General features: G+C 48.0%; 1 protein-coding gene across 1 annotated transcript in view; it reads left to right on the forward strand.

The window, feature by feature from the left end:
- The first annotated feature begins 430 nt into the window (after nt 1-430).
- Nucleotides 431-25,076, forward strand: part of LOC139055837 (uncharacterized) — a 95,820-nt gene continuing 71,174 nt past the window's right edge. Inside the window, exon 1 of the mRNA XM_070533384.1 lies at nt 431-604. Within this exon, the coding sequence (XP_070389485.1) occupies nt 530-604 (75 nt within the window). The 5' untranslated portion in view covers nt 431-529. The remainder of the gene's footprint in view (nt 605-25,076) is intronic.

Consider the following 25,076-nt stretch of genomic DNA (forward strand, 5'->3'; position numbering starts at 1 on the left):
AGAATTCGTTTGCGGCATCTTGCGCAATAGCAATGCAGTTATTATTCACGTATTTGCTCCCTCGACAAATTCTTAAGGTGGAGGCCGAGTTGCAACGTGAGCCCCCCCGAACGAAATTTCTGGCTACGCCACTCTCCCAGCGCTAAGAATTTATTCCAGTGCGCCATTTTCTATCTGGACTCTATTTTGCAGCGTAATTAGTAGCCGCCTTCTGTTTGGACCGCAATGCGCAATTAAAACATTAACCGACGGCCGAGGCCTGCCCACTCGGACGACACTGCCCTCTTTATTCCGCGCGGTTAGAGTATCGCACCAAAATAGAAACCGCGTGCGCGAACCTTGCGCGCCGAACTCACACTGGCCACCAGCGGGCGGAGTGCCAGGAAACGGGGAAACGGCCACTGAACGAGCAGGGATACCGCGGGCTAAAAGTGTTTCTAAGCCCGCGGGGGGGATTGCCGCCCTGCGCGGGGGCACAGTGCGCCGCCCGGCCGAGGCCCGTGCACTGAGCGCGGGCGCAGCGACGACCATGGCGATCCTCAGTCGCTGCTGTTTCGTGTGCAGTATACGCGACGGGGCGCTCGTCATAGGAATCACCTGCATCGTGAGTCTCGCCTCCTTTGAACTAAAGCCTATCTGTGGTCGCCGTGTGTGCGCTCGGTTCGAGCTCTGGCAGAAGCAGCGGCATTACGGGCGGCTGCGTTCAACGAGCGCTTTAAACGCGCACCGCTCTGGTCAGTGATGTGCGCGGCCGCCGACCGTCAAGCGCGCCTGCGACATTATTGGAGCGAGATCGCTGCTTCCGACAGCGGATGTCACGTGAAAAAGCATGCGATGTTATTTTGAAAACTCTGGCAACACGCAGACCTCTCGTTTTCTTCCGCGTGAAATCCTGTTGTCAGTGGTGTTTGTCACGCAGTCTTCAAGCCTGAAATCCACGCCCGTTTATTCCAAATGATGCTAAGGGCTTTTGTGTATAGAACAAACTCACAGCGTATATGCCTGTCCACTCCGGCTCTGTCATGTTTCAGCAGTATAGGCTCAATACCCGCGCAGATGACTTTAGTGTCTAGATTACTTAATTGTAAGGTGTTTGTATGAGTGAAATTTAAAGCTGGAATGACTGATGGGAGGAGCTAAGGAATTGTTCATTTTGTATCACATGATAGTACACGTGTTTTCAAATAAGTTTTTTTTTATATAATCAGGGCGATGTCTGTGAGATGACTGATAAAGAGCTTAGTAATGACACATTATCAGGCACACTATCACCCAATACTGTGCTAATAGAACTATCCATTCAACATAATCACCCGAAATATATTACATTTTTGTAGACAAGATCACGCAACTATTGTTAGTGTGGCTATTGTATTGCTATTGTTAGTGTTCCCTTGAAGTCGCAAAACAAGCTTCACGTGCGCTTGTTTCAATTGACTGTTTCACGGTGCCTTTATTTTCCGCCTCCTACGTTTTTCACTTCTGTTGGGTTGCTAGTTTGGTGTTATGAGATGGGCAATGGGCCCGCCACGAATACCCGTTTATGAAGAAACGTGTGCTGCTTGAGTGGCGGTTGTATTTCTACAAAACATTCTTGTGCAGTTGAAAACTGGTTTGTTTTCATTAGCATATATTCCAGAATCAGGCATTCTGTGCAAGATAAAGTGGGGTAGACCCGCTTATGCAATGTGTACGGTATAAATGTAGAACATGCCACCACCATCACCATCAGCCTACGTTATCTCCGCTGCAGGACGAAGGCCTCTCCGTGCGATCTCTAATTACCCCTGTCCTGACCAACCGATTCCAACTAGCGCCCGCGAATAGCCTAATTTCATAGCCCCCCCAGTCTTCTTCCGTCCTCGACTGCGCTTCCCTTCTCTTTGCACCCATCCTGCAACCTTTATGGTCCACCGTTTATCTAATGTACGCATTACATGGCCTCTCCAGCTCCATTGTTTTTCTCTTAATGTCAATTAGAATATCGGCTATAGGTGTTGGCTCTCTGATATACACCGCTCTCTTTCTGTCTCTAGACGATACCCCTAACATTCTTCGTTCCATCACTCCTTGGGTTGTTCTTAACTTGTTTTGAAGCTTCTTTGTCAGTGTGTAAGTTTCTGCCCCATATGCTGGCACCGGTAGAATGCACTGATAGTACACCTTTCTTTTCAATGATAATGGTAAGCTTCCAGTCAGGATCTGATAATGTCTGGCGTCTGAGCTCCAAACCATTTTTATTCTGTATATTCCCTTCTAATGATGAGGGTCCCCTGCGAGTAATTGGCCTAGGTAAACATACTGCTTCACAAACTCTAGAGGCTAACTGGTGATCTTGAGCTCTTGTTCCCTTGCCAGGCTATTGATCATTGTCTTTGTCTCCTACACATTAATCTTCTTCAAACCCACTGTTACATTTTCTCTGTTAAGGTCATCAATCAGTTGTTGGAGCTAGTCCCCGGTGTTGCTGAACTGGACAGTGTCATATGCAAATCGAAGGTTGTTTAGATATTCGCCGTTGATCCTCACTCCTAAGCCTTCCCAGTTTAATATGTTGACTATTTCCAAGCATGGAGTGAATAGCATTGGAGAGATTGTGTCTCTTTGTCTGACCCCTTTCTTTATAGGTATCTTCTTACTGTGCTTGAGGAGAATTAAGGTGGCTGTGGAATGTATGTAGATATTTTCCAAGATATTTACGTCAGCGTCTTGTACTCCTTGATTACCTAATGCCTTTATGACTGCTGGTATCTCTACTGAATCAGGTGCCCTTTCGAAATCTATGAATGCTATATAGTAAGGCTGAATGACATCAATGTGATCCATTGTAGAGCATCCCCTCCTGAAGCCAGCCTTTTTCCTTGGTTCACTGAAGTATGTTGTTGCAGAGACCCGTTCTATAACTAGCGATGAAGTTACAAGGGCGTTGCAGGACATGAACGAAATGCGCCAGGAGAAGATGGAATAACAGGAGATTTATTCAAAGATGGAGGAGAGATAAAGCTAGAAAAACTGGGGGCCCTCAACGCGAACTGCCTATCGACTTCAAGGGTCTCTGAGAACTGGAAGAATGCCAACATTATACTTATCCACAAAGAGTGAATGAACACAAATGCGTTAATATCTTGTACATTAAGGTGGTAGTCTATATATAATTCCGGTTATATTACTCTATTTTGTACAATACAGAACTTGCATTGGTCATATAGTAAGTAATCACTTGCCATCACTGACCGCAGTGAAAAAAAAAAAAATCCGGTGTGACCTAAGCATTTCATGTGTGTTGTGAATGCGAAAGCAATAATCTCCGCTTGAACGCCGCTATTAAGTTATGAACTCCTCGCGGGCAAGCGAGTGCGTTGAGATGCTTGGCCAACGCCTCATAGATAGTAAAATGCCGGTGCACATCGATCGGTATCGTCATGCTGCCTTGCCCTACTGCCATAGAATCTAATACGGAAGCTCCCGAGTACGCCGCGATGACCCGGGGCTTGGAAATGAAAACTTCGGTCCAAGCTTGATCTAATCAAGTAGAGTGCACAGTCCTGCTACTAGGAGTTGATAGTTTAACCCAGTGGGAAATATACTAGGCTCCCTAGCGTGGAGTCGTCGGTACGAAACTCACCGTTTTCCCTCTCGAGCACATTTCTTTTTCGCATACAATGATTTCTTTATACCGATTAGTGAGGCTAAGTTAGAACGCAAAGAACGCGTTGATAACACAGGCTTCCGGAAGCGAGGGTGACGTGGCTTCGCGGCGATGCCCTCTCCTCACGCAACACCTGGCGTTCGAAAGCAGGCGTTCCCCCGCTCTGTTCCGTCGAGGCGCGCACGTGACGGGACCTCGTAGCCAATGGGAGTTGCAGTTTAGCTGCTACAGATGGCGGCTTTTTCGCTGAATGGGCCATCTTATGCTTTCCATGAATAATAACTGACATACAAGGCCAAAATTCAGGATTAAATCACCATTGCTTGCATACAACTTGAAACTATTAATGCTTTCTATATTTTCGGTTGCAGTTACCAGTACGTGCGCCTCTTTTACTTGATGGTAAAGCCTATGTTACAGAGAAGCTGTAATAGGGAGTTCCGCTGATTTTTGTGTGGTCGCGTGCGGCAGCGTGGTCGATATCAAACATGAATACTAGGAAAAACATGCAGGAGCCCGTGATCCGCTTTGAAGCGCAGTCGAGATAGCGAGCCTGAGAGCACACCCATTGTACTTTCGAGGGGTGCGACAGCTCGCTTATACAGCTTTGCTGCTTTTCATGCACCAGTTGCTCAGGTTGGTATGCAGCTGCGAAGAGTTCTTGTATAAGCAAGAAAAGTGTATTCAAAGACTGACCCGACCGCTGTGACGTGAGACGTGGACTTTCAAAACAGTCTGACCCACACTTTTTAGTGAAACAATCGGAACGCAGGGGTTTTCTTCATGTGAGGCTCGGGCAGCCATATCTGCGCAATCATTTCCAAAGATCCCGCAATGACAAGGTAACAATTGCTAATCAATTTAGTTGATTATGCAAAAAAAGAGAGGTGAGGCGTGCAGACAAGATACAAGAGTAGAGGAGTGGACAACACGAACGCCGACTATCAACTGAAGGGAGCACTGAGGCGAAAAAAGAGAAAGAAGACACAAAACTCGCTTGCGCAAGCTCAGTAATGGTATCGCCATGTGTCAGTCGGGTACGTGTGCCGGTCTACGTGAGAGATAACTGTTAAGGCACTTAATCTCTTCCTTATGTAATGTAATCGAAGGCTGACTCACGCACGCACTTCCACCATTATAGATATGCCATGCCTCTACCATAAGACGCGTATCTTCAATCTTATGCCGGTAGAATATCGCGCATTCATCTAATTCACTTGGTCAAGAGAGTTTTGGTACTGTAGTGACCGTCTGTCACTGATTTGTTCCCCACTTCCATGAGATTCCGTTACCGCACCTGACCTCCACGTGGGGGTCATTGCCCCCTGTTCTATTTTCTCACGTGGGGTGGCTGCGCGACGGGAGCACCACCACTGCCACTAGGCAAACCTGTTTTACGGTAGAATAAAGCAGTGTACTCTTTGTTGGCAACCTGTCAAAACGTGTACTACTTGCCTTCGCTAAACCGAGCTCCCGAGAAGTGGTGACACAGGACATTTACATTTTCTTCGAGCCCTGCAATCGACGAAACTGCTCCTTCTCCTGCTGGCAGAGAAGACGCCATGATCCCGTTTTCTGTCATCGCCAGCAGAGCTTCAAATTCCCAGCTTTTGGCAGAAGAATCCTCGAGTTTGATTTATACAAGTAGAGACCCGTTTTCAACTCCGCTGGATCACTTCACATACAGCTAGGTACCTCCTCGTCCTCGCCGCACTGCCCTTCGGCATCTATGATGCCACAGACAATTTGATACCACCTACGCCTTCGGCCACAGCATACGACAACCTAAAATGCATGGTACTGCAGTGCCTCGAGCCATCGCAACAGAGTCAGCTTCAACAGCTCCTCTCTGAGGAACTCGATGACCAACGAGCTTCACAACTCCTGCACCGATTACGTCAGCTGCTGTGTGGCCACTCCGCTAATGAGAGCCACTCCTCGTTTCCCAGCGCCTTCCACAGTCAACGCGCATGATGCTGGTGGGTTCCGACGAGACGAGTCTCGGTCGGCTAGCTGCACTCGCTGACCACATGTGCGAGTGCACGTCTGCGTCACAGCTACCTATGACCACTGCGAGAGTCTCAAAGCCAGTAGACTGATTCTCGCGCCTGGAGGAAACAGTCTACCATCTTACCATTGCAATAGAGAAGCTGATGATGAGTGCTCACATTGGCGACCAACTTCGGCGCAACCATCCGCCTTCACAGTCTCGCAGCGCACATAAAGACTCGCCGTGCCAGTTCTACTTGGCACCACTGTCACTTTCGCGAACAAGCAAGTCGCGGGACCCAGCCCTGTTCATGGACGGGAAACGCACCGGCCAGTCACTAACGGCGGCGTGCGACATGTGCCCTCGCGGACGCCGCCCATTCTTCGTAGTCGGCCGCATCACCGGCACCCGCCTTCTCGTCGACATCGAAGCCGAGCTGTCTATCGTTCCGGCCACTGCCGCAGATTGCCAACGCGCAAAGTCCACGCCCACGCTACACGCGGTGAACGCTGACATCGCGATGTATGGGCTCCGCTCAATAACGATAAACACCGGGCTAAACAATACCATCACCTCCCTCGATGTACTCGGCCTCCAGTCTAACCTCACCTCGAGACAGCAGCGCCTACGTGCTGTCTCGTGTCCCCTTCCTTCGTGTGTTTTATTCGGCGCCGTCTTTGTAATCTGGCATCCGTACGTTTCGGTCAGTCTCAATGTAGGAAAAGGCACTTGCTGAGCATCCGCCACCCACGAAGCCCCGAAACGATGCGCTGTCCGTGAAACACAAGGTGGCGCATCACATCACGACCACCAGCCCACCTGTCACCGCGCGGCCACGTAAGCTCGCTGGATGGAGGTTGTAAGTTGCCCGCCGTGAGTTCGAACACGTGCTTCTGCTCGGCGTTATTTGTCCTTCCTCCAAGAATTGGTCTTTACCTATCCATCTGGTTCCAAAGTAGGAAAGTGGTGACTAGCGGCCTTGTGGGTGGTGATTACCGAGCTTTGAAGGCCATCACTACTCCGTATCAATATCCCCTTCCTCACATGCATGACTTCGGCACTCGTCTCCAGGAATAAAAATATACAGCAATGTCTATTTAACAAGCACATGCCACCTAATTCCTGTCGAGCACAGCGACATTCCGAAGATAGCAATGACTGCTCCATTTGGTCTATTTGAGCTTGTCCGCATGCCTTACAGTTTCAAGAATGCGGCGCAAGCTTTTCAAAGGTTCATGAACGAGGTTACGCACAGACTCCCGTTCATTTTCGTCGACCTCAACGACATTCTCGTTGCAAGACGCGCAGACGAAGAGCTCAAAGAGCACCTTCGCCTTCTATTTGAGCGACTGGATGAACACTGCCTGGTCAAAAGCCCGAGAAATGAATTTTAGGGGTTGAAGCCTTGGATTTTCTCGGCCATCCCATTTCACCACAAGGCATCAAGTCCCTGGAATCACGGGTGCGGTCAATTCAGGACTTTCCCTCTCCAACCTCCTTCCGAAAGTTGCGTGAGTTTCTGGCACTCATATTTTCACAGTCGCTTCATACCATGCTGTGCGCAAATTCATTAGCCGATTATCAGCCCCCTCTTTCCTGTCGTGACTAAAAGAAAACCTACTTTACAGTGGTCCTCGATGCAGGAACACTCCTTCCAGGAAGCTAAAACGCGATCGGCTACTGCAGTGTTGCGGATTGAAACGTTTCCCCAGCCCCAAATCACCTTATGGTAGACGCGTTGACCACGCCAGTGGTTTGAGTACTACAGCTGCGCAATGGCACAGACTGCATGCCACTGGGTTTCTCGTCAAGGCACCTCCAACCCATAGAAGCTTTCTACAGCACCTTCGCGAGGAATATATTGGCCGCCTATTGCACTGTGGAGCATTTCCGTTTTTTTCTTGAAGGCTATAGCTTTTACATTCTGACCGAGCACAAGCCGCTAACTCTCGTTTTCAAGACCAACAATTCCTCGCACTCAGAAAGTGAACTTGGGCAACATTCCTTTATTTGCGAATTTTCTAGGGACATCCACCACATATCTGGGACCGAAAATGAGGCAGCCGACGCACTGTCGCGTATCGGCGCTTAGCATGCTGGCTCTATCGATTTCCAAGCTCTAGCCCCCGACTAGCAAAACGACCCCGAGCTGCGCCAATCGCGGGAAAAAGGTTCGTCGCTAGAGCGTGCGGGGGGGGGGGGGGGGGGGGTATCCCTTACGCACACTACAACATTCATCACGTGCGACACATCGCAGGAAGCTCCTCATCCGTACGTGTCCTATCAGTTGCGGCAGTAAATATTTGATTTATTGCATGAGCTAACTATCCCGGAATCAGAGCGACACAGAGGCTTATCACAGACCTCTTCTTCTGGGCAGACGAAGAGGTCTGTCAAGCTGTGCAAGTGACCAAGCAGACGCGTTCATCGGTGCAGCCGTTTCGTCCACCAGAGAGCCGTTTCGATCACGAGCGTTTAGACTTAACGGGGCCTCTTCGGCGCTGCCAAGGTTTCAGTTACCCTCTGACGTGTGTGGACCGGTGCTGAAGGTGGCCTGAGGCGACGTGTCAGTGGTGGAAGAATTTTTTGCTATGTGGGCTATGTTGACGTTTGCGAATATCTACTCTCCGAGGCCGATAATTCCAGAGCTCGCTGTTTTATGCGAAGCATATTACTAGAGCTCAACCCAGCTCCTCAGGCGCGGTGGTGTCGCCTTCAATACCACGTGACGCCGTGACGTCACGACAGAGGAGAAACGGGGCTCCAACTCGCGCCGTCGCTCGCGGCGTCGACTTCAAGGCTGACCACGTGACACCGTGACGTCACGACAGATGAGAAACGGGGCTCCAACTCGCGCCGTCGCTCGCGGCGTCGCGGCCGTATATAAGCTGCTGTGTTTGCCTCTCTTAGACACTCACGAGGTGAGATGCCTCCTGGAGATAGAGCTGCTCGTTGGAATGAGAAGCGAAGGTTGCGGCGTGCTACAGAGACTGTTTCTAGGTGGCTTTGCTACGGCGCAGCGACTACGCGCCCCGCATCGGACGCGGTGAGCGTCGAGCAATGCAGCGTTCGGCGCGGCAACGAAATGTGCGCCTGAGCAAGTGCCGCACGCCTGAGCCGACGCCGACGACACCGGCTTTTCTGCGACACGAGCTCCTTAACGCTGTCGCGTTAAAATAAAGGCTAGTATGCTTCGCATCCTGGGCTTAACCTTAGCTAAGCCACAGCCATTTTTTCTGTCCCACCACGGCTTACCCCCCACAGAAGAACGGTATGGTCAACCGTCTCCACCGACAAATGAAGGCGTCGTTGACCGCCACACTCGACAGACAGCACTGGGCGCAAAGGCTACCCCTAGTGGTGCTGGCGCTGGGAACAACAATCAAGATGACCGCGGAGTCAGGGCTGCCGAGATGATATACAGATCAGCAATGCGCGTTCCAGTCCAGGCCAGATTCTCGGCACCAAGCAAGGCACTCCACCAGTGGAGGCGCAGCACTTAGAGAGGCTACATCATCGCTCGACCAGGTTCGACCTAAACCCCCACGTATCGCTCGCGGGCAGCCTGTGCTTAGTTTTCCGAGAATGTCAACAACCACGCACCTCTTCCTTCGGCGCGACTATAGGAAACAACAGTTGACTCCTTCCTATGAAGGCCCCTTTCGTGTGGTTTGTCGTTGAGAGAAAGCGTTGAAGATTGACGTGCTTGGCAAAGAAGAAAGAGTGTCGTGCGACCGCGTGAAACGCACCTATCTTGAACCTTAACGCTTCATTATTTTCACCATTACCACCCAAGCTTCCAGAATTGTAGGGCGGGAGCCCTTGTATCGACCGCCTGTCGCTGTGATTTTCCAGTGCTTCTGTGAAATTAAATTACTTGGCCTTAGCTCTACGTGGGGGTCATTACCCCCTGCTCTTTCTTGAGACGTGAGGTGGCTGCCCGACAGCAGCACCACCGCTGCCACTCGGCAAGCCTATGTATCAATCAGAGGCTAATGGAACAAAAAGGTCGTTAACCGGTGGATCGCCTTCTAATCTTTCCCTACATTGCCAAGATTGTAACTGCACGCCAGAGTTAGATGGATGCGCGATATTCTAAAGGCACAAGAATGAAGATATGTGTCTTATGGTAGGGGCATGGCATATCTATAATGGTGGAAGTGCGTGCATGAGTCAGCCTTCGATTACTTTACATAAGGAAGAGATTAAGTGCCTTACCTATCTCTCACATAGATCGGTAGGTGTACCCGACTGACACGTGGTGATACCATTCCAGAGCTTGCGAAGATGAGTTTTGTATCTTCTTTCTTCTCTCCTCCTCAATGTTCCATTCAGTTGATAGTCGGCGTTCGTGTTGTCCACTTCCCTCGTGTTCTGTCTGCATGCCTCAGCTCTTTTGCATAATGCAGCCTGTTTTACTGTGGAATAAAGCCAGTTGACTCTTTGTTCTCAACCTGTCAAAACGTGTATTACTTGCCTCAGCTAAACGAGCTCCCAACAGAACCATTGGATGTTAATGCCGGACGCCGGACGGACGCCGTATTTTTCGCTTCCTGGGGCATATAAGGCTTTCGCCATACAAAGTGCAAATAAATAAATCAAATAAATCTAGTAAGCATCGTAGTTAACAATAAAATTGGCGATGCATGCACAAGGACACAGATGTAGCAACATAAACTCTCATACAGGGCACAGATGCGGTAAAACAGTGTAGTGGGGATCAAGATATTTAAATATTGTAAAGCAAGGCACTGTAGTTCTCAGAGTGAAAGTGAGTGAGTGAAAAACATTATTAGCTCTAGATTCTCTGGTCTTCTGCGGTCTTCAGATGGAATCGTCCATCTTCTAGCACAACGGTCGGTTGCCCTTAGTCCAGGGCTCCGCTGGATGCTGCTGCCAGTTGTGCTCGCCGAATCAGACCTTCTTGGTCGACCTGGTGATCGCTGGAGAGCACTTCCTCCCGTTGCTCCGCACTCGGGTTTGGTATAACGGGTACCACGTCTATCTTCTGGCATGCCCACGTTATGTGGTACAGCGTGGGTGTTTCGTGGCACCAGGGGCATTTGTCATTGTATTGTGTGGGATAAATTTTGCTGAGTACGTTTAGGTTCGGGTACGAGCCCGTTTGTAGCTGCCTCCACGCGACAGAGTCCTCTCTGCTAAGGGAGTTGTGCGGTGGTGGATACCGCTTTCTGCAGCCCTTGTAGTAATCTAGTATCGCCGAACAGTCTTGGGGTACAGGTTCGGTCTCCTCGAGGTCGCCTACGTTGGATGCTCGGTAATAAGTATACCCTCGAGCTATCCTGTCCGCCTCTTGGTTCCCTGCCACTCCTGTGTGTCCCGGTGCCCATACTATCGTATGCCTAATTCGTTCTTCTTTTGTTTGTCGTGCTGTTATGTGGTCTCCGGAGCGGAGTATGCGGAGCGCTCCGTGCCATATTCTGCCGCGTAGGTAGTTGCGGCACGCTGTTTGCGAGTCTGTAATGATTGTTAGAGACCGTTTAGACCGATATCCCTCCGCTGCCGCTAGAGCGACGGCCGCTTCTTCAGCCTCGACTATCGTACAGCCTTGTAGTGATGCGCTGGTGATCGCGCGTAGGTTCGAATCAATCACCGTTGCTACCGCGTTGCAGTTGCTCTGCCCAGCTGCTCTGGCGTATGTGGCTGCGTCCACGTATACCGTCGTTTCTTGGGGTGCTAGTGTCTTTTGTAGGTATTCAGCCCTCGCTTCTCTGCGTTCTTCGTGGAGTTGGGATCCATGTTCCGGAGTATGGGCGCTACTTTTAGTGTGTTGCGATACTCGTCCGGAATTGTTTCGGTCCTCTGTATCTCTTGAAGTTGATCGGCGCAGCCTAGTTTCTTCAGGAGCTCCCTGCCAGATGGGGTCTGCTGTAGTCTGCGTCGTTGGGAGGCTAGTTGCGCCTCTTTCAATTCGTCGAAGGTGTTGTGTAGTCCTAAGGCTAGGAGCTTTTCGGTTGAGGTGTTGTGGGGAAGGTGGAGTGCGGTTTTGTAGGCTTTGCGTAGAATCGCGTCCGCCTGTTGTACCTCAATCTTGATGGGATTGTAGAATGGAAGGCTGTATGCCACTCGGCTGAAGACCAAGCTTCTGACCATCTTGAGTGTGTCCTCCTCTCGCATACCATGGCGTCCGTGTGAGATGCGCGTGATCATGCGGGCCACTTGTAGGGTGGATGCCTTGAGTAGGGCGAGGGTGTGGGTGCAGCGTTGGTTTGACTGTATCCACATCCCCAGGATTCTGATGAGCGTCTTTTCCGGTATCGGCTTCCCCTCGAGGTAGACGTTGAGCTTTAACTCGGTGCTGGTGGGGACTGTGCGGTTTTGCTTTCCTCTCCAAACTCTCAGGAGCTCGGACTTCTCAGTGGAGCAGGCTAGGCCTCTTGCTCTGACGTAGTCCTCTACGCAGGTGGCTGCCTCTTGTAACTTCTCTTCTTTCTGTCTGAGCGAGCCTGTGTTAACCCAGATGGTGATGTCGTCGGCATACATGGTGTGGTGTATGCCGTCGATTTCTTTTAACTGTTTTGCCAAGTCAATCATTGCTATGCTGAAAAGCGTGGGGGAGATTGCCGACCCTTGAGGCGTCCCTCTTTTTGGAGTAAGGAACTTCTCCGATCGGAGCCCTCCGAGGCCAATCGTTGCCGTTCTGTTTGAAAGGAAGGCTTTGACGTATCCGTAGACTCTCCTCCCGCAGTTCAGGTCGTTCATGCCCGTGAGGATAGCTTCGTGGCTTACATTGTCAAAAGCCCCCTTGATATCCAATGCCATTATTATATTCTCCCCGCTCCTGGGGACGTTCCCGAGTACTTCTTCTTTGATTTGAAGCAGTACGTCTTGGGTCGATAATTTTGCTCTGAATCCAAACATGCTGTGGGGATACAGTTCGTTGTCCTCCATGTACTGTTGTAGTCTCAGTGTCACCACTCGTTCGTACAGTTTTCCCAGGCACGATGTGAGCGAGATCGGTCTGAGGTTCTCAATTTGCAGTTTCTTGCCCGGTTTAGGAATCATCACTATCTCCGCATGCTTCCACTCCTCGGGAACGGTCTCAGCTTCCCAGTGTTTGTTGAGAAAGTCGGTTAATTCTGCGACTAACTCTTCACTGAGGTTGCGGATGAGTGCGTTATTTATCTTGTCTGCACCCGCAGCCGTGTTTCTGGTTGTGTTTCGAATCGCTGCGTAGACCTCTTCTCGCGTGATGGGTCTGTCCAGGTTAACGTTTTCTCTTCCTCGGTAGTGCTCTGCATAAGCTGCTGGGTTCGTGTCCCCAGAGAAAAAGTTGTATTTCCTGTTGTTTCGTGGGACTACCCGGTTCTTGGTCAGCCCGCAGAGTGGGTATGCGCCATTAACGTGTAGGTGGCTCTACATCTACACTATACACTGAAGCGAAGAGGGTATTTGAGTCATAAGTATACAACAAAGAAATATCATATACATGTCCCGATGGCACTGAATCAAAAACCACACGAAGCAGAGACGAAATAAATACAAAAGCAATAATAATCACAAGAATATGCCCTATAAGTTGCTAACAAATGTATCATGATCGATAACACATGCAACATGACACGGGAGCTCCTTCCAATGTCTGATGCAAAGCAAAGTGATTTTGAACGTCTGGCTAATATCTGTGGACAGGAACGCAAGAAATTAGGTTTGAAATTTAGTGTTAGAAAATCAGGTGTTATGGTACTCAATGAAAACAGTGAGCAGACAGTGGAGACACAGGGCCAAAAAATACCTCGGGTAAGAGAATATTAACACCTTGGTATATGGATAAAAGAAGGCGATATATATATGGAAACACAGGAAAAAACAATAACAGTGAAGGGGAAGACAAATGCAGCCATAATGAAGCACAGAGTGCTATGGGGGCACAATGGATACGAGACGCTCCGGGGTATGTGGAAAGGTGTAAATGTTCCAAGACTCATTTTGAAAATGCGGTTGTTTGCTTTAAATCAGGGGTGCAATCAGGACTCGATGGGAACCAAAGCTCAGTGCGTCACCTCGCAGTGGGCGCTCACGGGAAGACTACAAATGAAGCTGCGCAGGGTGATATGGGCTGGACTAGTTTTGAAGTGACGGAAGCTCGCAGTATTGTTGAGTATGAAGCACGACTGAGGGATATGGAAGAAAGTAAATGCGCTGGGAGAGGGTTGAGGCATCTGTACAGGAAAAAAATATTGATCCACAGTGGAGGAAAAGAACTCGGAAGCCTACCAGCAAGTATGCGGCCTGTAGGGTGGCAACACAGCAACAAAGAATGTCAAGCAGAAAGCCAGAGAGGGAGAAATATTCTCATGGTTGGCGGCAATGAAAAATAAACCTGCCATGAGTAACGGCTTAAGAGGAAAACATGACATCTTGAAAGAGACAACTTATGATAACTCAAAGGGAAGCTAATTACTTTTCGAAGCGACATCAGGAAGCTTTAGAACACGCACCTATAAAACAAGATATAAGAAGGAAGAAGAAGCAAGTACTTGCTGCGGTAAAGCTTGGGAAACGATGGAGCATATTTGTTAGAATGTGAAGACGTCTGCTCAGTGGTTCATTTAGGCACCACTGGCCTCTTTGAAGCCCTTGGGTTCAGCGAATGCAGGGGAAAAGTAATCATGTCCACAACAGAGATTAGTAAGAGGCCATTTGAAGATTGGTGGAAGAAAAGTAGGGAAACGAGAAAAAACGGAGACGTGCAAAAGTAGAGTTCACAATAGGGGGTCAGAAAATTTGGTTGTGGGAGTGCATTTTGCTTTTTTTGTTTCTTTGTCCTTTTTTAAACCTAGGTAGGACATTAGGCTGTAAAATAGCAAGAGCTTAGTGGAGCAACCCATCGCCCCGTTCTTTTATTTATTTATTTATTTATTTATTTAAAGATACTGCAATCCCATTACGGGATTTTTGCAGGATGGGGATACATCATTATGACATGATTAGCAGGAATATCAAAAGAAAAATTACATGTACTAGTAAAAAGACAATGCAGATATCATGAAATAAAAGATACGCTTCGAGTACAACTGAATCAACACATCCACTGCAAGTGCAAATATAACAGAGCGAAAAATAAAAAATACACAATATGCGACATAAACAAATTCAGGGATGGCTAGAAAAAATGAGTATTTAAAGTAATTTTTGCGGCTAGTGAAGGGGGTAACTGTGAGTGCATGCCGTTGCCTGTTGAAAGGGAAATAATCTCAGAAATATCTACGCTGTAGTATCCCTTATTGAGTTGAAACAAAAATTTTCATCTGAGAACGCGATTTCTTTGGGTTAGAGTTGGCAGATTGGTTCTGCTTAGCAAGGCTGTCATCGACGTGCGCCCAAAGCTGTTATATATATAACTAACCACACGTTGTGAGTACCTTCCACTTTATTCATACCTTTTTTAGTGAAACGGCACCATATTATGGATCCGTAATCTAAAAGTGGCAGCACAATTGCGTTAAATGCAAGAACGCGAACTTCAGGTTTTGTCAGTCTCAACGCCCTCCTGAGAAAGAAAAGCTTTTGATTGGCGGAATTGCATACAGTGTTGATGTGTTTGTTCTATCTAAGAGCTTTAGAAATCCAAATGCCAAGATATTTTATGTGCGCAACCTGAGTACACGCTGAGTACTGGAAGTGCAGATTTCTAAGTTAGCGCGAAATTTTCATGAATAAGAATTTGTCAAAATTGATAGCCATTCGCCAGTCATTACACCACTTTCCAACTTTTTCAAAGGCTTCATTTAGTCGTAGTTGGTCACTGACGCTATCTATTTCTCAATACATTACACAATCATCCACATATAATCTAATTTTCACCGGAATGTCATTAACGATATAATTAATAAAAAGTATAAACAACAGTGGTCCGAGCACCGAACCCTGTGGAACACCAGACTCAACGGGAAGCCTCCGAGAGGCATGGTTTTTGAATGAAACGTATTGATATCGGTTTGAAAGATGTGCAGAAAGCCAATTACATATTTTGGCATTACCCAGAGTAACATCAAGTTTGTGGAGTAGCTTTTTGTGGGAAACCTTGTCAAGGCGCTCGCGAAGTCCATGATGATTGCATCGACCTGCTTACCTGAATTTATTGCCTTAGCGAAATCGTGTACAGTAGTTACTAATTGTGTGCATGTAGAGAAACCCTTTCTGAAGCCATGCTGATGGCACGATAATATTTTATTCTTTGAAAGGAACTCAGTAAGGTGTTTATGTATTATATGCTCCAGAAGATTGCATAATGTTCAAATCAAAGAAATAGGACGATAGTTCAAGACGTGCTGCTTATTACCATTTTCGAATATAGGTCTCACTGCTGCCGTACTCCAGTCGATCGGAATCTCGTCTTCATATAGTGATCTAGAAAAGAGCATACTCAGATATTTAGAGACCCATGGCGCATAACGCTTTAAGAATTTATTTGGCAAACCATCAGGACCGGGTGATTTCTTAATATCAAGGTTAAGGAGCATGTTAAGTATTCCATTCTCTTCAATAGTAACGTCAGACATAGGGGGGTATGAAGCATGAAAGTATGGCAATGAACCATTGCCTTGCGTAAACACAGATCTAAAGCATAAGTTAAAAGCATCTGCTATTACTGCACTATCATTACTCAAAACACCATTTACGACAAAAGCAGCATTAATTTGCTTACTGGGAGACATTAGCCTCCAGAACTTTTCAGGAGATGTTGAAATAAATTTAGGAAGTTTCTCCCGAAAGTGGATTTGCTTCTCTGAAGAAAGTTTCATTTTGACCCTGGAGGAGAGTTCGGAAATTTTAGTAAGCAAAGCGTCCAAGTCTCTTGCTGTACATCTTTTTGTCTTCAGGCGCTTTATTCGTCTTCTTAACTGCAATGTGTCTCGTGAAATGGAAGGAGATTTGCCTTTCCTTTTCTTTAGCATGCAAGGGACAAAGCGTTTGATGCAATCATTTAAAAGATCTTTAAATTGATGCCACAGTGTATGAATGTCTGCGCTGCTGCCTTGAAATGAGTCAAAACTAAACGAAAGCATATCCAATATAGGGGCATCATCAGCGCGCGAGAAGTTGAGCACGGAAGTGACATCAACAGATTTCTTCACAGACGCCCGAAAGGGTCAACAACACAGCAGAGTGATCGGAAGTTCCAGGCAGTACTTCGCACTTTGCTTGCCCCGTAATAGATCCACTTAAGTAAAAGAGATCAAGGATGGAGCAGCAGTTACCTTATATTCTAGTGAAACTGTCAACTACTTGCCGCAGATCAAAAGAAAAAATCATATCAAACAAATGTTCTTGTAGGCTCTCATTAGAAACGTTTAGTGTGAAGGTTGACCAATCCATGTTTGGCATATTGAAGCCTCCGCCTAGAATTAATCGATAACCAGGCTTCATATGAGCAATCAGGTAACTTTGTAAATGAGCAAAGAAATTAAGCGAGGAATTAGGTGGCCGGTAAAGCGCTCCCAATACATAATTGTGCTATAATAAGCTTTACAGAATATGCTTTTAATGTTTGGTATATCTGGCATTCTCATAATATTAAAACACTCCTTGAACAGCAAAGCCATACCCCCACCTTTGCTCCCTCGAACTTTCCTGTGCGCATTGTACCCGCGAGGAGCAAATTCGTTATCTTTGATAGAATGATTTAACCATGCTCCCGTGAGAATAATTATTTCAGGGTTATGGGCCACCAAGATTCCCTCAAGTCCTCTCACATTGTTAACCACACTCCGGCAGTTCACGTTTAGTATATTGTCACGTGGTCGTGACGTCAAAGAACACAGTAGCAATACTGTGAACGACAAAACTAGCTTTTATTGGGCGAACCTGTGCCCACAAAACAGGCTACACTTATAGCACAACGATAGCGGCGAACACGCTCGGGGATCGTCGAAAATCTGATCAGTGGGTCAAGCGCGTCGGCTTTTATACAGTAGTCATCGAATTTTCCAGACTAATCGTCGGGACCCGCATGCTTTCTACAAGGTTCTGCACCATTCGCGTCAAGCGATGAAATCAGATAACCCAAGGTTCGGTGACAACAGACTGCGGATAGAAGCATCGATAAATTTCCAGAAACTTCGGACAAATGCAGGGGCGGCCCGCGCTGTGCTATAACAATTCTTAGGCGGCAAAACATGTCGCCCGATAAAGACAAGTACACGTGTCAATACCCCCCTCTTAAAAAGCATCGACCCGATGCTACATACAAACGAAAGAAAAACACCCGTAGCAAAGAAAACAACAAAAATAAGGAATTTCGTCAGCGTCCGTAAAAGGATTTAAGGCGCACCACGTGGACCACTTCAGATCGTGCGCGGCGCCGCTGTGAATGCGAAATGCCGTCTCGCACGTCCAGAGCGCCAATACGTCGGATGACATTGTAGGGTCCGAAACAGCGTCGGAGTAGTTTCTCACTGAGTCCTCATTGGCGTATCGGGGTCCATACTCAAACACGGTCACCGGGCTGGTACTCGACGAAGCGTCGTCGGAGGTTGTAGTGTCGGCTGTCAGTCCTCTGCTGGTTCTAGATCCGCAGGCGTGCGAGCTGTCGGGCTTCTTCGGCGCGCTGGAGATAGGTAGCGACGTCAATCTTCTCCTCGTCAGTGACGTGCGGCAGCATGGCGTCGAGCGTCGTCGTCGGGTTCCTGCCGTAAACCAACTTGAACGGCGTGATCTGTGTTGTTTCTTGTACCGCCGTGTTGTAAGCGAATGTTGCGTACGGCAGGACGGCATCCCAGGTCTTGTGTTCGACGTCGACGTACATCGCTAGCATGTCGGCGACGGTCTTATTCAGCCGCTCCGTAAGCCCATTCGTCGGCGGATGGTAGGCCGTTGTCCTCCTGTGCCTTGTCTGACTGTATTTCAGAATGGCTTGGGTGAGCTCCGCTGTAAAGGCCGTTCCTCACTCGGTGATGAGGACTACTGGGGCGCCATGTCGCAGCAGGATGTTTTCGACAAAGAATTTCGCCACTTCGGCTGCGCTACCTTTCGGCAGTGCTTTAGTTTCAGCGAAGCGGGTGAGGTAGTCCGTCACCACGGCGATCCACTTATTTCCGGTTGTTGACGTCGGAAAGGGTCCCAGCAAGTCCATCCCGATCTGCTGGAATGGTCGTCAAGGAGGCTCGATTGGCTGTAGTAATCTTTTTTTTTTATTGCGATGAAGGCTTGCCCTTAAGGCATAATTGTTGGAGAGTATATGTGTATTATATGTGTGCTGTGAGGCCTGTGTTGTGTATGAATTGAAGCAGTGTTTTGTGAAATCTGTTATCATGTATCCAGCGGTCATAGCTGGTTGTCACACTGTAGCGGAGGCCGGCTTGCAGTAGGTGACGCGAGCGTTCCGATTGTAAACCCGTACATGTCCATATTAGGTGGTATGCATCTGATTCCACCACAGGAATGGAGCAGTATGGACATGTAGTACCCAGTGGTAAATGCGACCAGTTCCACCTTGAGACAACAGCCGGTGTAAGGGCCACCCCGGCCCGAAGCCTCCTAAGCACAACTTCCTCCGCCCTAGTAAGGTGAAGGGGGAGGGAGCAGACACACGGTGGGATAAGAGCGCGTGTGTCCTGCCGGAGAACATTTTTACGGGCTCGCAGCGAGTTACGGGGTTGGGGTGGGAGGGGAATAGGTGGAGGATCAGGATTAGGAGGGCAGTGTGCCTGCTGGTCAGCAGCAATGTTGTGAGGGTTCGCTGAATGGCCTTGAATCCAGTGTACCTTGACGCAAGTAGCTGTCTTACTATTTATAGTGTGTATTCTCTCGCACATTTCCATCGCCTTATCGACCTTCTTGAGTTCCTGAATAGCCGCTAAAGAATCCGTGAAGATGTCTAGTTGCTTGATGGTAGGCAGCTTAGATGTCGCATCTTGCATAGCGTCGTGGATGGCTTGAAGTTCCATTACTAGAGCGCTGGCTTCCGTAGATAAATAGCGCTGGTGGCCGCTGATGAAATTATGCGTTGTACTCAGGAATGATGTCCTTCCGCCGTCTGGGAGAATGGCAGCATCCGTATAGACTTTGCAGGTGTTAACGCATGATGCATCGACGATGTTGTGTTCGTCAATAGTACCTGTTGTATCGCTGCGTCGTAACTTCGTTGGCTTATTAGTTGTGATGCTGGTGAATTCCCAGGGAGGCATTGCACAGGGCTGATTGTCAATCTGAGAGCCGCGGTGAAAATTAGCATGCAGCGCAGCGACAGCCGGAATAAGTTGCTTTTTTATTTCACGTGCTTTTTCACGTTGCAAAATTAGCTCTGCAATTGTGTTGAGCTGGGCATGTTCCTGTAGGGCTGGTATCGGAGTGATGCGGGGCAGTGCTGTGATTGTGCGCATAGCATCGCGATTAATCGTCTCCAACAGTGCTAGCTGTGCCAACGTCAGCCGTTGAAATTGTGCTTGATATAAAATTCGTGGCTGGAAGACTGCACGCACCAACCGTCGAGCTACGTCAGTACGAGCTCCAGCTGCTTTTGCTGCAATGCGACGAATAAGGTGAAGTGTTTTTGTCGAACTCTGTTGGTTTTACGGAGCCAGTGTGCACCACTGCCGGATTGGTGAATATCGAGACCCAGTATGCGGACCTCAGAAGCCTCAGGGATTGTTACTGCGCCGAGTCTAAATGTAAAGGGGTGCTGCGTCATTCTTGTGCGTCCTTTCTTGTTGGCCACCACAACATAGCTTGATTTTTGGGCGGAAATGTCCAATCCTGCTTTCCGAGCGTAGTTGTTCAGCACATCAAGGGCTTCTTGAAGCTGTTGAGTTTGTCTAGATATATCTTTATGCACGGACCACAAAGTGACGTCATCTGCATAGATTAAGAACCTCACATCTGGAATCCGATGTAGTTGCCAGGCTAGAGGTATTAGAGCAACGTTGAAGAGAAGAGGAGCCAGAACCGAACTTTGTGGGACTCCTCTGTTCGATGTGAAGTATCCTTCTTGCCTTCCATCTACTCTAATCGCAAATGTGCGATTCTGAAGGAATGAGTAGATGAATCTTATCACCCGCGGTGGAAGTCCCAGGTCGATGAGGTTGCATATAATGATTTCATGGTCTATATTGTCATAAGCTTTCGTTATGTCTGTTGCTACTACCGTGCGCACAGCGTGACTGTGTGGAGAAACCTGTAAAACATCGTCTGATAAGATAGAAAGTCCGTCTTCAGTTCCCAAGTAAGAACGGAATCCAATTTGAGCAGGATGATATTTATCGTGGCGTTCAAGCCACCAGGAAACTCGTGTGGCCAGCATCTTTTCAGCGAGTTTGCAGACAGTTGAAGTTAGTGAAATTGGGCGTAAGGATTGCAGGCTATTTGGAGACTTTCCTGGTTTCGGAATCGCGACAACAATTGAGTGCTTCCAATCAGGTGGAACGTTTCCAGTCTCCCATACTTTGTTAATAGCCTGAAGAAGTGCGTCGAGAGCTGCTCCTTCCATGTTCTTGAAAACCTCATAAGGAATACCATCGGGACCAGGTGTTGTTCGTTGCTTCGAAGTTTCAATCGCCGCTATTAGTTCGGCCATGGTGAAAGGGCTGGATATATCGGATATGGAAGTTGTGTCACACTCATCAATTTCGGGGCAGTTTTTAGGTGACGCTTGATCGTATTTCGGGAAAAACGCTCTAGCAGCGTGTTCTGCAAATTGATGCGGCGAACTCTGCATCGCTAACCTAACGCTCGCTGCAGGGTCAGGTTGCTTATGACCGCGTTCCATTGACCGGAACGTGCGCCAAAGTGCTCTGTTTCCAATGCCCGATCCAAGATTCTCGCACCACTCATACCATCGTCTGTAGTAATCCCGCTGGCCTTGTCGGCGGTGTGTTGCGTCGCTGACAGTCACGGCATGTTCTGACATAACGGGCGACGTCGGCGGTCAGGCGCGGCCAATAATACCTTTCCTGTATCCTCGAAAGTGTCCGGGAAAATACGAGGTGTCCAGCTGTCGGATCGTCATGTAGGGTGTGCAATACTTCTGGACGAAGTCCTGACGGGACAACAAGAAGGTAGCTGACGCGGACTGGTAAGAAGTTCTTCTTCACGAGTAGATTGTTTTGAAGCGTGAAGGAAGATAACCCGCGCTTAAATGCCCTGGGGACAACGTCGGTCATCATCATCATCATCATCATCATCATCATCAACCTGGTTACGCCCACTACAGGGCAAAGGCCTCTCCCATACTTCTCCAACAACCCCGGTCATGTACTAATTGTGGCCATGCCATCCCTGCAAACTTCTTTATCTCATCCGCCCACCTAACTTTCTGCCGCCCCCTGCTACACTTCCCTTCCCTTGGGATCCAGTCCGTAACCCTTAATGATAATCGGTTATCCTCCCTCCTCATTACATGTCCTGCCCATGTCCATTTCTTTTTCTTGATTTCAACTAAGATGTCCTTAACTCGCGTTTGTTCCCTCACCCAATCTGCTCTTTTCTTATCCCTTAACGTTACACCTATCACTCTTCTTTCCATAGCTCGTTGCGTCGTCCTCAATTTGAGTAGAACCCTTTTCGTAAGCCTCCAGGTTTCTGCACCGTAGGTGAGTACTGGTAAGACGCAGCTATTATACACTTTCCTCTTGAGGGATAATGGCAACCTGCTGTTCATGATCTGAGAATGCCTGCCAAACGCACCCCAGCCCATTCTTATTCTTCTGATTATTTCTGGCTCATGATCCGGGTCTGCCGTCACTACCTGCCCTAAGTAGATGTATTCCCTGACTACTTCCAGTGCCTCGCTGCCTATTGTAAATTGCTGTTCTCTTCCGAGACTGTTAAACATTACTTTAGTTTTCTGCAGAATAATTTTTAAACCCACTCTTCTGCTTTGCCTCTCCAGGTCAGTGAGCATGCGTTGCAATTGGTCCCCTGAGTTACTAAGCAAGGCAATATCATCACCGAATCGCAAGTTACTAAGGTATTCTCCATTAACTTTTATCCCCAATTCTTCCCAATCCAGGTCTCTGAATACCTCCTGTGAACACGCGGTGAATAGCATTGGAGAGATCGTATCTCCCTGTCTGACGCCTTTCTTTATTGGGATTTTGTTGCTTTCTTTATGGAGGACTATGGTGGCTGTGGAGCCGCTATAGATCTTTTTCAGTATTTTTACATACGGCTCGTCTACACCCTGATTCCGTAATGCCTCCATGACTGCTGAGGTTTCGACAGAATCAAACGCTTTCTCGTAATCAATGAAAGCGATATATAAGGGTTGGTTATATTCCGCACATTTCTCTATCACCTGATTGATAGTGTGAATATGATCTATTGTTGAGTAGCCTTTACGGAATCCTGCCTGGTCCTTTGCTTGACAGAAGTCTAAGGTGTTCCTGATTCTATTTGCGATTACCTTAGTGAATAGTTTGTAGGCAAGGGACAGTAAGCTGATCGGTCTATAATTTGTCAAGTCTTCGGCGTCCCCTTTCTTATGGATTAGGATAATGTTAGCGTTCTTCCAAGATTCCGGTACGCTCGAAGTAATGAGGCATTGCGTATACAGGGTGGCCAGTTTCTCTAGAACAATCTGCCCACCATCCTTCAACAAATCTGCTGTTACCTGATCCTCCCCAGCTGCCTTCCCCCTTTGCAAATCTCCTAAGGCTTTCTTTACTTCTTCCGGCGTTACCTTTGGGATTTCGAATTCCTCTAGACTATTTTCTCTTCCATTATCGTCGTGGGTGCCACTGGTACTGTATAAATCTCTATAGAACTCCTCAGCCACTTGAACTATCTCATCCATATTAGTTATGATATTGGCGGCTTTGTCTCTTAACGCTTACATCTGATTGTTGCCAATTCCTAGTTTCTTCTTCACTGTTTTTAGGCTTCCTCCGTTCCTGAGAGCATGTTCAATTTTATCCATATTATACTTCCTGATGTCAGCTGTCTTACGCTTGTTGATTAACTTCGAAAGTTCTGCCAGTTCTATTCTAGATGTAGGGTTAGAGGCTTTCATACATTGGCGTTTCTTGATCAGATCTTTCGTCTCCTGTGATAGTTTACTGGTATCCTGCCTAATGGAGTTGCCACCGACTTCCATTGCACACTCCTTAATGATGCCCACAAGATTGTCGTTCATTGCTTCAACACTAACTTCCTCTTCCTGAGTTAAAGCCGAGTACCTGTTCTGTAGCTTGATCTGGAATTCCTCTATTTTCCCTCTTACCGCTAACTCATTGATCGGCTTCTTATGTACCAGTTTCTTCCGTTCCCTTCTCAGGTCTAGGCTAATTCGAGTTCTTACCATCCTGTGATCACTGCAGCGCACCTTGCCGAGCACGTCCACATCTTGTATGATGCCAGGGTTAGCGCAGAGTATGAAGTCGATTTCATTTCTAGTCTCGCCGTTCGGGCTCCTCCACGTCCACTTTCGGCTATCCCGCTTGCGGAAGAAGGTATTCATTATCCTCATATTATTCTGTTCAGCAAACTCTACTAATAACTCTCTCCTGTTATTCCCAGTGCCTATGCCATATTCCCCCACTGCTTTGTCTCCAGCCTGCTTCTCGCCTACCTTGGCAATAAAGTCGCCCATTAGTATAGTGTATTTGGTTTTCACTCTACCCATCGCCGATTCCACGTCTTCATAGAAGCTTTCGACTTCCTGGTCATCATGACTGTATGTAGGGGCGTAGACCTGTACAATCTTCATTTTGTACCTCTTATTAAGTTTCACAACAAGACCTGCCACCCTCTCGGTAATGCTATAGAATTGCTGTATGTTACCAGCTATATTCTTATTAATCAGGAATCCGACTCCTAGTTCCCTTCTCTCCGCTAAGCCCCGGTAGCACAGGACGTGCCCGCTTTTTAGCACTGTATCTGCTTCTTTTGGCCTCCTAACTTCACTGAGCCCTATTATATCCCATTTACTGCCCTCTAATTCCTCCAATAGCACTGCTAGACTCGCTTCACTAGATAACGTTCTAGCGTTAAACGTTGCCAGGTTCATATTCCAATGGCGGCCTGTCCGGAGCCAGTGATTCTTAGCACCCTCTGCTGCGTCGCAGGTCTGACCGCCGCCGTGGTCAGTTGCTGCGCAGCTGCTGGGGACTGAGGGCCGGGGTTTGATTGTTGTGTTCATATAGGAGGTTGTGGCCAAGTACTGCACCAGGGTGGCCAATCCTGCTCTGGTGAGGGAGTGCATTACCGGTTCTGGTCACCGGGGTCAGGCCACACTCCAGGCCTGTTTGTGCAATTTTTTCAACACGCGGATTTTTTTTTAAAATCTGGTGGAAAATTGCCGGCACAGGGATTCGAACCACGCACCTCTTGCACGCGAGGCGGGTGTTCTACCTCTACGCCACCGCTGCCAACGTCGGTGTGCCCTTCCAAATATTCGACGAGGCATTTTAGCTCCGGGTCTGCCCGTTGCTGTTGAGCGAAGTATTCCGCGGTTATCATACCAAAGAAGGCATCGTC

The sequence above is a fragment of the Dermacentor albipictus genome, chromosome 2 (genome assembly GCF_038994185.2).
Source record: "Dermacentor albipictus isolate Rhodes 1998 colony chromosome 2, USDA_Dalb.pri_finalv2, whole genome shotgun sequence".
NCBI lineage: Eukaryota > Metazoa > Arthropoda > Arachnida > Ixodida > Ixodidae > Dermacentor > Dermacentor albipictus.